At 61.2% G+C, this 13,334-nt stretch overlaps 1 protein-coding gene across 4 annotated transcripts; it reads left to right on the top strand.

Moving 5' to 3' along the window:
- Positions 1 to 445: 445 nt before the first annotated feature.
- ARID5A (AT-rich interaction domain 5A) lies at positions 446 to 13,057 on the top strand. Of its 4 annotated transcripts, XM_027967099.2 has the most exons (7): positions 446 to 528; positions 8,044 to 8,159; positions 9,538 to 9,670; positions 9,977 to 10,029; positions 10,478 to 10,575; positions 10,984 to 11,143; positions 11,486 to 13,057. In XM_027967099.2, the coding sequence occupies exons 1-7, from the start codon at positions 525 to 527 to the stop codon at positions 12,701 to 12,703; spliced, it is 1,782 nt and encodes a 593-aa protein (XP_027822900.1). In that variant the 5' UTR covers positions 446 to 524; the 3' UTR covers positions 12,704 to 13,057. The 4 variants fall into 4 exon arrangements, with proteins under 4 accessions (XP_027822900.1, XP_060269956.1, XP_060269954.1 ...); XM_060413971.1 differs by lacking the exon at positions 446 to 528 and having other exon boundaries at positions 8,048 to 9,241; XM_060413973.1 differs by lacking the exons at positions 446 to 528; positions 9,538 to 9,670 and having other exon boundaries at positions 8,045 to 8,159.
- The last annotated feature ends 277 nt before the right edge of the window (positions 13,058 to 13,334 follow it).

Genomic DNA, 13,334 nt, shown 5'->3' with positions numbered 1-13,334 from the left:
TTTAGCTATCACCAACCATCTCTTCTAAGTTGGGCTGGAAGGGAGATGGGAGAGGTCTCCCACCCAGTTCAAGTCAAAGTCAGAAGGGTTTTGCTACCCCACCCGGACCCCAGTGCCCTGCTTAAGACCAAAGAGGACATTTCCAAGACTCGAGTTTCGCCTCCAGAGGCGCAAGGAAGCCGTGACTCCTGGCTGTCCTGCCTCAACCCCTCCAGGTGAGGAGCCCAGCTCCGCAGCTTGTGAGCCTGGGGAGGGAGAGAGCACACTACAGCTCCCAGAGTTCTGCGGGATGAGGAGGCGGTCCCCATCCCTCGCGGAAGGGTTGGCCCCACCAACCGGAGCCCAGAGCGGGGCTGGGGGCGGGGCTGGGGGCGGGCGGGGGGCGGGGCTGGGGCGGGCAGGGGCGGGGCCGGGGGAGGTGGCCGGCGAGCGGCGCCCCTGGGTCAGTCGCGCGCGGAGCGCGGGGTCCGCAGAGAGGAGCCGGAGGAGGCTGCTGTGCCGGCGCCGCGCGCGCTCTCCGCACCATGGGTAGGTGGCTCTGCGGTGCGCCCGGGACGGGACGGGACGGGCGGCCCCGCGGGAGGGCGAGTTTGTGGCGCCCAGTCTTTCCCGGCGCTCGCGGCGGTCGGTGCTGCCTTGCGGGGCGAGCGGGGGCTGGGGGTGGACTCGGGGGCGAGAGCGCGCCGAGGTGGTCCGGCCCGGGACGCCCGCGTCCTCGCGCCGCGAGCCGGGGCCAAAGCCTAGTGTCGGGCGCGCGCTGTTCGAAAAAAGGAAAGACAAAAAGTTTTGGCGGCCAAGGGGCTTCCCGGGCGTTTATCTCGAAACTCTCCGTGGTCTCTTGACTGAAATTTACCGAGTCCTGTACGGCCCTGTCACCTCACTTCCTGCTGTGGTTTTCAATCTCGAGCTGGTCTCAGCTAATTTGTTGTGACAGCTGTCCGCAGCAGTTCCGTCTGCAGTGCCCCCCGCCCGCCACCCTCCCCTGCCCCTCCCCGCCGTCACATCCCGGCGGTTCTCAGAATCCGCCGGCGCCGCCGAGAAGGGGCACCGGGTCCGCCGGGCGCGCGGCGCGCTTTCCATTGCGGCCGCCGTTTCCTGAAAGTGACTCTGCGCTGGTTTTGAAGAACTTGCTCAATGCATTTTGAAGAATCAACTGTTCCTCTTTAAGCCGAGAGTCGTGCTGATCCTTCGGCGGTTACCGGCTTCTCGCCTCCGACCCTTTCTCTTTCTCTTTCCTCTTCCCTTTTTCCTTTTTTTTCCCGTAGTCTCTCCTGTTGTCTCCTGTCCACCCTCCTCTGTGCCCTCCCACTCCCACCCCCCGGCAGGGAAGAAGTAACTTCCTTCTTTGCTCCGCTCATCTTTCTCCCCTTGGGGCTCCAGAAGGGACAGCGTGGCGGACCCGCGAGTGATGGGGGGCGGGGAGGGGGTGGAAAGCGGAGACGCACGGGCTGCGAGGAGAGAAGCGTTTGGCTTCGCGCTCAGTCTGAATCGCTGCCTCGTCTCGGTCCTTGCGCGGAGTGTTCAGGGGATGCGGCCGCGCCGGCCTCAGGCCGCCAGCCGGATGGACGCTGGGAATAGGGGAGGAGATCGCCCGATGCCGGGCCCCCAGGGGCTCAGGGTGCGGGTCTGGCGGCACTGTACTGGCCAGAGCAAGGGTCCCTTTCTTTGCGAGGTCGTCAGCTAGCCAAGAGGAGTCCGTGGAGCTGAAGGGAGGATAACAGGTGCTTCTTACCCCAGCTGGAGCACCAAAGTTGAGGGTGTGGGGTCCCAGAGACCATGCTAGGGCAGAGATGGCAGCTAATGGGTTGGGTCACCAGGGTGGAGTTCCAGAGCCTGTCCAAGCCCTAGGGACCCTTTTGGACCTCGAACTTGGAATGGCAGTGGTAGAAAGGACCTCACAGAATCAGCCCCGCTCTCTGAGGGGCTTACAGTCTGAGAAACTGAGGCTTAGAGACCAGCCCTGGTCTGACAGTGAGGACAGTTTAGGCCTCTGAGACCCTGCCCCTCTCTCCCTTCCCAATGGTCTCCTCTTCCACGGTGGGAAATTGACCTGGGATGGCCCACACCCGCCTTGGACCTTGCTTTACCGGCTGGGCTTCTAGAGCCACTCTGGGAGAGCTCTGCTAGAAGAGAGAGAGAGGAGTGCCCCATGCAGAAGTCAGGCAGCCTTCCTTTGTCTCGGCTGTGCGTCTACTGTTGACCCAAGTCTCGGACAAGCTGCCACCCAGCCCAGTTTGGTGGGGACACAGGAAGCAGTATAGAGATGGAGCTGTTACTTTTATCACCAGACACCACCCAGACTTGGAGGGGCAAGACGGTGGGGACTCAGCCCCACCCTGGGTCAAGGTCTTTCAGGACCACCAGATCCCGGGGCTCTGGGAGCTGGTCATTTCACATTTGGTGCTCCCACCCCCTCCTTTCTACACTCAAGGCTGACACCTTGGCCCCAGCTGCTCCCCCACCCTGGCCCCTCTTCCCTCCCCTGAGACTCGGACGCAGGGCAGGTGGGGAGCTGCACGTGTCCAGGTTGTCCGTCTGTCCTCCGTGCTGGCTGGAGCACAGCCCTGGGCAGGCCCCCTCCCCAAACCCCTGCTCCGCCAGGCAGCTGGCTCCGAGCTGAGTGGACTGGCCGCTTCAAAGGTTGTCTTTGTTTCAGCTCCAGCTGAAGCCAAAGAGCAACTTAAGCCAACAACCTCAGGCAAGAAGGTGTGGTGTGTCTGCTGGTTGTTATTGAGGCCTCTGTTACCATTATTGTCGTAATTGACACGGTGCTCCCAGTGGGTGACTTTTCATGAAAGGAAGTGTCGCTTCCTTTCCATCACACCGAGAGTGGAGAGGCGGGGCGGGGCGGGGGGGGGGGGCCCGGCGTTGGTGAGAGAGAGAGAGGGAGAGAGAAGGAGGGAGAAGGAGAGAGGGAGAGAGGCCTTGAACTAGGGGCAGCTCAGCTCAGAGAAGGAGAGAGAAGGAGCGGGAGAGAGGCCTTGGACTAGGCGCAGCCCAGCTCCTCTCCAGCAGTGCAGGTCCTGTTTATGAAGCAGCTGCTCCCTGCGGTGCAGAACTCTAGGCCCTGAGACGCAGCGGAGTGACAGACCTCAGATCTCACACACACACACCCACGCACGCACGCACGCATGAGCACACCTCAGATCTCGCACACACACCCACGCATGCACGCACGCGCACACCTCAGATCTCACACACACACGCACGAACATAGCCACCTGTGGTTTTTTGGGGGGAGAGCCTCATTTCTCGCTTCATTCTGCTTAGAACATTGGGCCCACTGGGTCTAACAGACCCATCTATAGGTGGGAGAATGAAGTAAGGGCCAGAAACACCTGTGTGGGGTCAGAGCCCCCGCCCCACCCTTCCTCCTGCCCCACCTCGTCTGCTTTCAGCTTCTCTGGGAAGACAGGCCCAGGTTCTTGCCAGCAGACTAACAGGGGTGCTGCAATGTGACACTGCAGGTCCCCTGGGGAGAGACGGCCAGTTTGCACCCTCTGAGCACCGAGAAAGAACCTGGGGTCTCGCTTTATTGTTGTTAGTCGCTAAGTTGTGTCCGACTGTTTTTCCATGGCATTTCCCAGGCAAGTACACTGGAGCAGCTTGCCATTCCCTTCTCTGGGGGATCTTCCCAACCCAGGGATCGAATCCTCATCTCCTGCAGTGGCAGGTAGACTCTTTACCACTGAGCCACCAGGGAAGCCCTGGGGTCTCCCTGCGCCCGTTAAAAAACTCTAGGCCTTGGAGTCAGGGTCTTGAGATGGATGCTGCGCTAGCTGCAAATCCTAGCTTTGCTGCTGGTAAGCTGTGTGACCTCAGGTGAGTTACTGAGCCTCTCAGATCCTCAGATCTTGTAGTATCTGTTAATGAGGCAGAGAGATAATGATACCCACCGAGTGCTGGGGAGATGTAGTGGCCAGTGTTCAGAAGTGCCCAGGCCAGGGCCTAGGAGAGGCTGGTTTCAGACAGTGAAGTGCATAGTGTGGAGGTGGGGTGGGGGCTTGAGAGCAGGCGGGCTTCATTTCAGGAGCCCCCTCCTTCACAGCTAGCGACTGAAATTAACCTCTTCACTGCCTCAGTTTTGGGATCGAGGGTTAAGCTTGACTTCCGCAGAGCTGTGGAGTCGAGCAGACTGCTAGCACAGGAAGGGCTGTAGCCATGCCGCTGCCGCGCCCGCGCGCTGCCCGTGACAGGGCCAGGCCACACGGCCGGGATGAGGAGCGGCCGGGGCTGCTGCCGTCCCCAGGGCTCTTCTCACTCAGCTGTCTAGCAGCACGACAACTGGGAATAAGCTCAACGGGGACCACAGGGCCCTTGAGGAGGAGCCCCTGAGCCCCACGGAGGAGACCTCCATCTGGGGAGACACTGCTCCTGCATAGGAGGGTGCACGGCAGAAAGGCGGTGCCATTTTTCAGAGTAATTTCTAAGTTTAAACGCAACTCGGTCAAAACCCCAGTGGCTTTTGTTTCTTTCTTCTCCTTCATCCTTTCCCTCTTTCTCTTTTTCATCCTGGAATGTGACAGAATTACCCTAAAGTTCAGGTGGAATTTTTTCAGAGGAGTAATGATGGGGGACTTGAGCTCTGGATAGTAAGTTTTGTTACACGCGGCAGAAATTAAAACTGTGCATGGGTCCAGCGTTCCGTAAGGAATGAAAGAGAACAGCAAGTCCAAAACCAGCCCCCAGAGTGTTCCTTACAAGCCTTTAGATTGTGGGGGAAGTAGAATTTCAAACTGTGTGGGGAGGAGATCACTCAGTCTATGCTGGGGGTCTGAGGAGCTGGGCAGACTCCCCTGGCCCCTGTGGAAGGGGGTTTCAGACTTATTTCTCAAGGCAGAACTCTTTTTCCAAATGAAGATTTAGCGGGAGCTATGATCTCGAAATGACTGGAGAAGAGAGGGAGACGACAGGCTCGGGAAGGGGGGCGAAGACTCTCCCCTCGCCCCTCATCCAGGGCTGCGGTCCAGGTGGGCGAGAATGGAGGCCGGATCCCCCTAACTCGGCCATGCACAGAGTGTTTTCCCTTTGTGGCTCTCGTCCCCGTCTCTGTCCCGGTGGCCCTTAATTTGGCTGCCTTCTCAGGCCCCCTGGGGAGTTTGAACCCCACCCCCCAAGCCCCGTGTTGTTGTTGTTTAGGCGTTAAGTCCTGTCTGATTCTTTTGTGACCCCACAGATTGTAGCCTGCCAAGCTCCCCTGTCCATGGGATTTCCCAGGCTAGTATACTGGAGTGGGTTGCCATTTCCTTCTCTAGGGGGTCTTCCTGACCCAGGGATGGACCCCATGTCTCCGGCATTGGCAGGTGGGTTCTTTACTGCAGAGCCACCAGGAAACCCCTGGTACCCTGTGCAGGACCTTAAGTCGTACTCATGTTAGGGGAGGGTTGGGGAGACAGGCGCCATGTCTTTTAAATTCTCCCTGGTGATCCAGTGGGCCCTGGTTCCACCACCTTCTTTCCCTGAGGCCCGAGGACAGCCTTGTAGCCGATCTGCAGGAGGGTGCCAGTGAGAGGCCTCATCACAGGAACAGGTGGAGAGAGTCCTTCGGAGCCGAGCATTTTCCCTTCAGGAAAGAAGGGAGAGAGGGTGTGAAAGCGGAGCAGAGAAGGCAGGAAGGGAAAGGAGAAGAGCTGGGGGGACAGAGCCGATTAGCTGAAGGCTTCAGGATTCACAGATAGTTATCAAAGGACCGCAGTGTCTTTCTCCCCCCCACCCCCGCCCCAATTCAGGGAAGGAAAGACAGAGGTGCAGAGTTGCCCAAGGGCCCGGTTGGAAAGGCATCCGTCAGGGGTGGGAGGGGTCAGTTATTAGTACTGGGATCGAACCCATATCTCCTAACTATTAGTTGTTTCTGGAGATTGGCTGTGTCTCCGGTGATCAGGAGTCAGCCTGCAAGGACGGCCCAGGCCCAATTAGCATTAGGCTCAGTTTCTCTAACAGGCTTATTCGGACACCCCATCAAAGCTTGTGAATGTTGGTGATAAGCACCACAGCCGTAGTGATGGCGAGGCCAGGCCCCTGGATGGGTGGTCAGACAGACCTTGCTTTGAATGTGGTCCCCCAGGGAGGCAGGCAACTTAATCTCTCTTTAAAACGGGATCCCTCTGGGACTCACTGACAGAACATACATATGAAAGGGCCAGGGACACAGAGCCGAGAACCTGCATGGCACTTCCGTGAACAGCTGCCCAAGGGGACACTGCCCAGCAGTCAGAGGTCTACAGCTCAGGCTTCTGGGCACCGCTGGCCTCGAGGGTCACTCTGCTGTGGGTATCTTCTTTATTTCTGGCTGCGCTGGGTCTGTGTCACTGCACAGGCTTTTCCTCTAGCTGCACTGAGCAGGGGCTACTTCTGGTTGCGGAGTGCACGCTCCTCACTGTGGTGGCTTCTCTTGTTGAAGAGCACAGGTTCTTGGCTGGAGGGCTTCAGTGGCTGTGCCCCTCCCACCCCCGGCTCTAGAGCGCAGGCTCAGTAGTTTTGGCTCACAGGTTTAGTTGCTCCGCAGCATGTGGGATCTTCCCGGACCAGGGATCGAACCCGGATCTCCTGCGTCGGCAGGTGGATTCTCTACCACTGAGCCCCCAGGGAAGCCCGGGTTTCTTGTTCTTCAAGCTTCTTTTCTACCTGGGATGGAGGAGAAATCTTGCAGGTTCCCAGCAGTAAGGATTTTCTGAGCTGGAGTGAACCAGGACAGTTCATGCAACGTGAACAACAGGGAGGAAAGAAAGGGTGGTCTCACATGGCTGATCAGCCTCTTCGTGGCCAGAGCAGCTTCCAGTGGCCATGTCTTTGCAGCCCCCAACTCTCAGGATGCCCTGAGGAGAGTCGAGCTCCTGGCTCCTCCTGGCCCTCTATCAGGTTGTTGTGAGACTCGCCCATTCTCTCCTCCAAAATGGGACTTCCCTAGTAGCTCAGACAGTCAGGAATCCACCTGCAATGCAGAAGACCCGGGTTCCATCCCTGGGTTGGGAAGATCTCCTGGAGAAGGGAATGGCTCCCTGCTCCAGTATTTTTGCCTGGAATATCCCATGGACAGAGGAGACGTTTTCCCTTACCTGCCACCTGCTGGGTGGGGGTGCTGGGCGGCCTCGCCGAGCTGCCAGGAGGCCAGACAAGCCGTGGGCATCTCAGTCTGGATGGCCCCCTCCGTATGGTGCGAAGAGGTGAGGGTGACTAGAGAGAAGTGCTGTGCTTGGCTGAGGGCTGGGAAGGGCCCCCCGCTTCCTGCTTGGGGCTTGTCAGGTGAGACCTGAAGGGTCACCAGGAGCCGTGAAGGTGAGGGGAGTATGTGACCTAATTAGGGGCAGTTAGGGCTCTGCTGAGCTGCCCAGGTGGCGCTAGTGGTAAAGACGCTGCCTGCCAATGCAGGAGACGCCAGAGACGTGAGTCTGATCCCTGGGTCAAGAAGAGCCCACTCTGGTATTCTCGCCTGGAGAATCCCATGGACGGAGGAGTCTGGTGGGCTACAGTCTCTGGAGTCGCTAACAGATCAGACATGACTGAGCATGCTTGGGATCATGAGGGATGCTTAAGAAAAGCTTGGCTGCTTCATAAATGGGAACTTTCTTCTTGGTTATTCGTGGAGGGGCTGTGGAACCAGCGGCTCCCATGGTGCTTCGAGGGCCCACAAACACGGGGGCCTCCGCAGCTCTCTTAGATGCCAGTTTGGCTGAGCCGCTGCAAATACTCTCTTATGTGGAGAGGTGGGGTTTGGAGACAGTTTCCCCGAGCACCATGGCCCCAGCCTCCTCTGACGTGACCCCAGGGTGACTTAGGGTCTCCTTCATAGTTTTGGGAAGAGGGCTGGAATGGAGTAAGGAAAACCGGCCGGTGTGGCATGGGTGGGGCTGCAGGAGCTGCGGTCGGCGAGCCTGTGTGGTTTAGAGGCCGCCTGCGGCAGCTGGGCACCACAAGCAGAGGGTGGCGAGGACTGACCCCACCGGGCCATCCGGATGCCACGCTGCCCTCCTGGCACCCACTCCTCTGCCAGCATCTCATGTCCTCGCTCTCCCCTGCCCTTCTCCCCTTCTTCTCCTCCTCCAGCACCTCCGGTCAAAGGGAAAAGGAAGCAGTCAGAGGAAGGGGAGCCCCTAGACCCACCCGTGTCTCCTCAGCCCGATGGTGAGCCGAGAAGGAGCCGGAGCCCTGTGCGCCTGGAGGTGAGTTGGGTGACCCCTCCCCCACTGGAGGCCTCTTCCCTGCCCCTTCCCTCACCCTGCCCCACCTGTGTGCAGCCTCCCAGGTGACCTTGGAGACTCCCTGGAGATGAGTTCCCTAACCCCCCCAACCCTGAAAGAGTCCAGAGAGGGGCACAGCCCCACTCTCTGGGGCCTTGCACTGGGCAGTGGGCAGACAGGAGGGCTCGCCCATCACCTCTGGCTGGACTTTCAGGCTTTGTTTTTACAGCAGAACTCTTTTATTGCACGAGGCTGACCTGGAGCCCTGATCTATGAAACAGAGTAAAGCTCTGTTCTACAATGTTAAGCTACACGTACATCCTTCTGTCCCATAGTAAGATCGATGCTGCTGCGCTGACCAGCACAGTCGCAGCCATCAGCCTCTGCATCAGTGCTTTCTGGCCATTTGCTTCAGAGGCACAGGCTGGAGGGAGCTGCAAATGGGAACAGGTTTTAACAGATTTCCTGGAGTTCAGAGAAGAGGAACAGAAAAGCATGTTCATTTGAAGAGCTGTGGTCAGAGTGCCTCCATTTTAAGGCACGGCAGTGTGTTCCAATTTCATAGGTAACGTGCAAGCTGGCTTGTTTATTTCCCGAGGTCTTTGATTAGTCAAAACTACGGTCATGACACTTGAATAGAGTATTTTTGGAACACGTGGCTCTCTGCATGGTTCTCACCCTGATGATGGTTGCCAGCCCTCTCGTGTTTGGGGCCACCCCAGCCGGGACCCCAACCCCAGCCCAACAGTAGCCCCCTGCCCTGAGCCACCAGCTGCAGGAAGGGCACCAGGAGAAATTCCCACTAGGAGCAGAAACCAAAAGACCTGTGCATTGGACACAAGGGCCCTCTGGAGCCCAGGACAAGGTCTCTCCTCCCCGCGCTGAGCACACGGACGGCGGGCCACGGAAGCAAGCCTGGCGGAGTGGCCCCACACAGCTGGGACGCACCGTCCTTTGGTTTGGACCACAGGGGCCACTGGGAGCCCCGGGGCCACACAGCCTGCCTCCGGGAGCTCAGAGTCTGGTAGAGGAGCTGAGATGGCGACGTGACAACCTAGAGCCAGGTGAAGAAGTGATCGGAAGCTTGGGAAGGGGCAGGGCTGCTCCTGTGGCTGCCCCTGGAGCCAGGCCTCTGTGGACCCTGACCTGGGGTCCGGGGCTGACGTGGAACACCTCTGTCCTTCTGAGCCCGGGAACAGCCTCTGCAGCCCAGAGTCGGGCGTGAGGGTCTGCTCCCTCCTCGGGGAGCCTGGAGTCGGTGGCCATGCATCTCCTTCCTCCCCAGCAGCCAGTGGTTCCGCCTCTCCGCAGCCTCCTGCCAGCTGGGGGCTCACCCCACTGCCCCGTGTTCTTTCCCCAGGAGCCCCCCGGGGCAGGCGGGGAGCGGGAGGAGGAGCAGGAGGAGGAGCAGGCCTTCCTGGTCAGCCTCTACAAGTTCATGAAGGAGCGACGCACGCCCATCGAGAGGGTGCCCCATCTCGGCTTCAAGCAGAGTGCGTCCCCGGGGTGCAGGCACGGGGGGGGCCGGCAGGGGACCTCCATCCGGGGCGACCCCGACGTGCCACAGGGGTTGCACACAGAAAGGTTGCCCCCTCCAGGCACCGGCCTGGCAGTGGGTGCGGCCAGATGTCCATCCTTACTGGCCCCCAGCACACAGGGTGCGGTCTGCCCAGCCATCCCGGTGGCCCTGTCTGGGTATGTGCTGGTTCTGTGCCAGCCTGACGGGGCCACGGGGACAGGCGGCTGGCTGCCCCCTCCTCCCACCAAGACTGACGGGGGCCGCGCCCTCTTGTCCCCAGTTAACCTGTGGAAGATCTACAAGGCCGTGGAGAAGCTAGGCGCCTATGAACTGGTAAGGATGGCTCCTCTGAGTCCTCACCCTGCTGCGTCTCCCGGCACATCAGCTGTGCCCCCGGGACCTCGGGAAAAGAGGGAGCCCAGCAGACCTGCCCTTTTCTGTCGGCGGGAGGATGAGGCAGTGTCCGAACCCTAGCCTTTCCTCAGCTCCCTGTGCGCCGCAGGGAGGAGGGACCTGCCCTACCCGCCCGTTCTTTGCTGTTCCAAGCAAGATCGTCACCCTTTTCATCTGTCCTGTCCTTGCACTCACAAAGGGCCAGTGCTCAGGCAGCCCCTGGGAGGGGGACTTGGCTGGCTGCTGGCCAGGGGAGCCCCCTCCAACCTCCCTGCCCCTGCTGGCGGAGAAGCAATTAGAAACAGCCTCTGAGTGGGGACCCCGAGCTGCAAGGACCCTGTGGGCAGGGGGCGCCCACCAGCTATACCCTGACGTGGCACCCTTGCAGGTGACTGGCCGCCGCCTCTGGAAGAACGTGTACGATGAGCTGGGAGGCAGCCCGGGCAGCACCAGTGCGGCCACATGCACGCGCCGCCACTACGAGAGGTGCGGGCCCTGGGCTGCCCCCCGGCAACTCCGACGGGCGGTGGGGTGGGGGCCGCCACTACGAGAGGTGCGGGGCCCTGGGCTGCCCCCCGGCAACTCCGACGGGCGGTGGGGTGGGGGCCGCCACTACGAGAGGTGCGGGGCCCTGGGCTGCCCCCCCGGCAACTCTGATGGGCGGTGGGGTGGGGGCCGCCACTACAAGAGGTGCGGGCCCCTGGGCTGCCCCCCGGCAACTCTGATGGGCGGTGGGCTGGGGGCGGGCGGCAGCCCCCACAGCTGGGGGGTGTCTGTGTGCTGGTCGGGCAGGGGTGTTGGCGGTCTGGGCCGGGGGGAAGCCGGGGTGGGCCTAGAAGGGTGGGAGCCTCCTGCTAGCCTGGCCCCCTGGCGACATGCCCGGCTCCTCCCCAGGCTGGTCCTCCCATACGTGCGGCACCTGAAGGGGGAGGATGACAAGCCCCTGCCCCCCTCCAAGCCCAGGAAGCAGTACAAGATGGCCAAGGAGCCTCGGGGGGATGATGGGGCCACTGAGAGACCAAAGAAGGTCAAGGAGGAGAAGCGGGTGGACCAGGTGAGCTCCAAGCCCCGTGCCATACCTCTCAAAGCGCCCCCTACCAGCTCACTGTGGCTGCAGAGCTCCCTGCCTGGAACCCCCAGAACACCTCTCTCCCCCAAGGGCAGCACCGGGGCGGGGGGGCAAGGGTCATGGAGTGGTTCATTACTTGAGGGCCCTCAAGTTGGGAGTGCACGTGGGGTCTGAGTCCTAGTCTGCACCCCATTTCACCAGGCCCCATGTCCTGACACCAAGCTGTGTCTGTTCAGCGGATGGGACGCCTTTTGACAGTTTTACACGAACGTGCTGGAAGAGCTGGCTCCCTCCTGTCCCCTGAGGCTTGGCCTTTTCTCATTCTAGCTGATGCCAGCAAAGACCAAAGCAGATGCCCCTGACCTGGCAAGGCTTCCTAGCCAGGAGACACCCAGGGATGGCATGGAGCAGCGAGGCCCAGCCGTGGGGCCCTCTCTGCCCTTTTTGGGTGCCAGTGGCTGCCCTGAGGCCTACAAACGGCTCCTGTCTAGCTTCTACTGCAGAGGGACACATGGTATCATGTCACCGCTGGCCAAAAAGAAGCTCCTGGCCCAGGTGAGCAAGGCAGAGGCCTTGCAGTGTCAGGAGGAGGGCTGTCGCCACGGGGCAGGTGGGGAGCCCCAGGGACCCCCAGCTGCCCCGCCCGTGGAGAGTCCCCAGAGCCCAGGAGGGCCGGCCGAGGACTCCAGGGACCGGCTGACACCCCTGGAAGGAAGGCAGGCCCCCGGGGGCGGCCTCTGGCGGGAGACACAGGCAGGCCCTCGCCCGTCGGCCCCCGTTGTCACCGGCTGCTTCCACGCCTACCCCAGCGAAGTGCTGAAGCCTGTCAGCCAGCGTCCCAGGGACCTTTTCCCCAGTCTTAAAGATAGGGTGTTGTTGGGGCCCCCTGCCAAGGAGGAGGGGCTGCCAGCCAAAGAGCCCCCGCTGGTGTGGGGTGGGGATGCCGGCCGCCCTTCTGCATTCCACAAGGGCAGCTCCAGAAAGGGCAGCCTCTACCCCAAACCCAAAGCCTGCTGGGTGTCCCCCATGACCAAGGTCCCTGCTGAGAGCCCCATGCCCCTGCCAACCTTCCCGAGCAGCCCAGGCCTGGGCCACAAGCGCAGCCTGGCGGAAGAGGGCTCGGTCCACGGTGGCAAAAAACTGCGGGCAGTGTCTCCCTTTCTGAAGGAGGCGAATGCCCAGGAGTGTGGGACCAAGCCCGGGGGCCCTGACTTGGCCGTCTCCTGCCTGCTGGGCCCCGCCCTCCCGGAGGCCTACAGGGGTACCATGCTGCACTGTCCACTGAACCTCGCTGGCACCCTGGGCCCCTTAAAGGGCCAGGCCACCCTCCCCTTCAGCCCCCTGGTCATCCCTGCCTTCCCAGCCCACCTGCTGGCCGCCACAGCGCCCTCGCCCATGACCGCTGGCCTGATGCACCTCCCACCGGCATCCTTTGATGGTGCCCTGTGCCACAGACTCTGCCCGGCCTCGTCTCCATGGCACGTGCCTCCTGCCACGGCCTACACGGCACCCCACTTCTCTTTCCACCTCAACACCAAGCTGTAGGTCTGGGCCTGCTGTGCTGTGCGCAGTCAGGGTCTGGCCTCAGCCTGGGGTGGGTGGGCACTGCCGGGAGCTCTGGCTCGGAGCCCCTCAGGAGAGCTCGCCTGTGCCTGACAGGGATGGGCCCCCGGCTGGGAAGCCTGGCCCAGAAGGCTCTGGGCAGACTGGGTTTCTCTCTCAAGATGGCAGCCTGAGCCCAGGGGCTGGGGCCCAGTGATGGCATGCCTCAGGAGAAGACATCGAGAGGTGGACAGCCCCCAGCCCGGGCCCCAGAGCAGGGATCGGGGCGGGTGAAGGGCCACGGGGCTGTCCATGCTGCCTGTGGAAAATCCAATAAAACACCAGTGAATCCACGCAGCCCTGAGGTGTGTGTGGTGTGGACCTTTGCAGGAGCAGTGAGGCGGGGGTGTTCTCATGGGCAGCGCCACCCATAGGGTGATGGGGAGCCAAGGAGAGGGACCTGCCCAGCACCCACTCCTGCCTGGGACGCTGTCACTGGACTAACGAGCAGGGCCAGGGCAAACCCAGCCTCCCGCTCATACTTCTGCACGCTGTGCCCTTCGTCCTGTGCCTTCAGCCCACTGGGCTGGTTGAGTCTGGGGACAGCCAGCTGTTACCTTCCTCATGGTGCAGA

Source organism: Ovis aries, chromosome 3 (assembly GCF_016772045.2).
Source record: "Ovis aries strain OAR_USU_Benz2616 breed Rambouillet chromosome 3, ARS-UI_Ramb_v3.0, whole genome shotgun sequence".
NCBI lineage: Eukaryota > Metazoa > Chordata > Mammalia > Artiodactyla > Bovidae > Ovis > Ovis aries.
This window is presented reverse-complemented; position numbering and strand designations above follow the sequence as displayed.

What these genes read in the sequence shown, in the direction of transcription:
- ARID5A (XM_027967099.2), top strand. An exon ending in GGAGCCCTGTGCGCCTGGAG is followed by an intron (nt 8,160 to 9,537) that starts GTGAGTTGGGTG and finishes TTCTTTCCCCAG; the next exon opens with GAGCCCCCCGGGGCAGGCGG. An exon ending in AGCTAGGCGCCTATGAACTG is followed by an intron (nt 10,030 to 10,477) that starts GTAAGGATGGCT and finishes GCACCCTTGCAG; the next exon opens with GTGACTGGCCGCCGCCTCTG.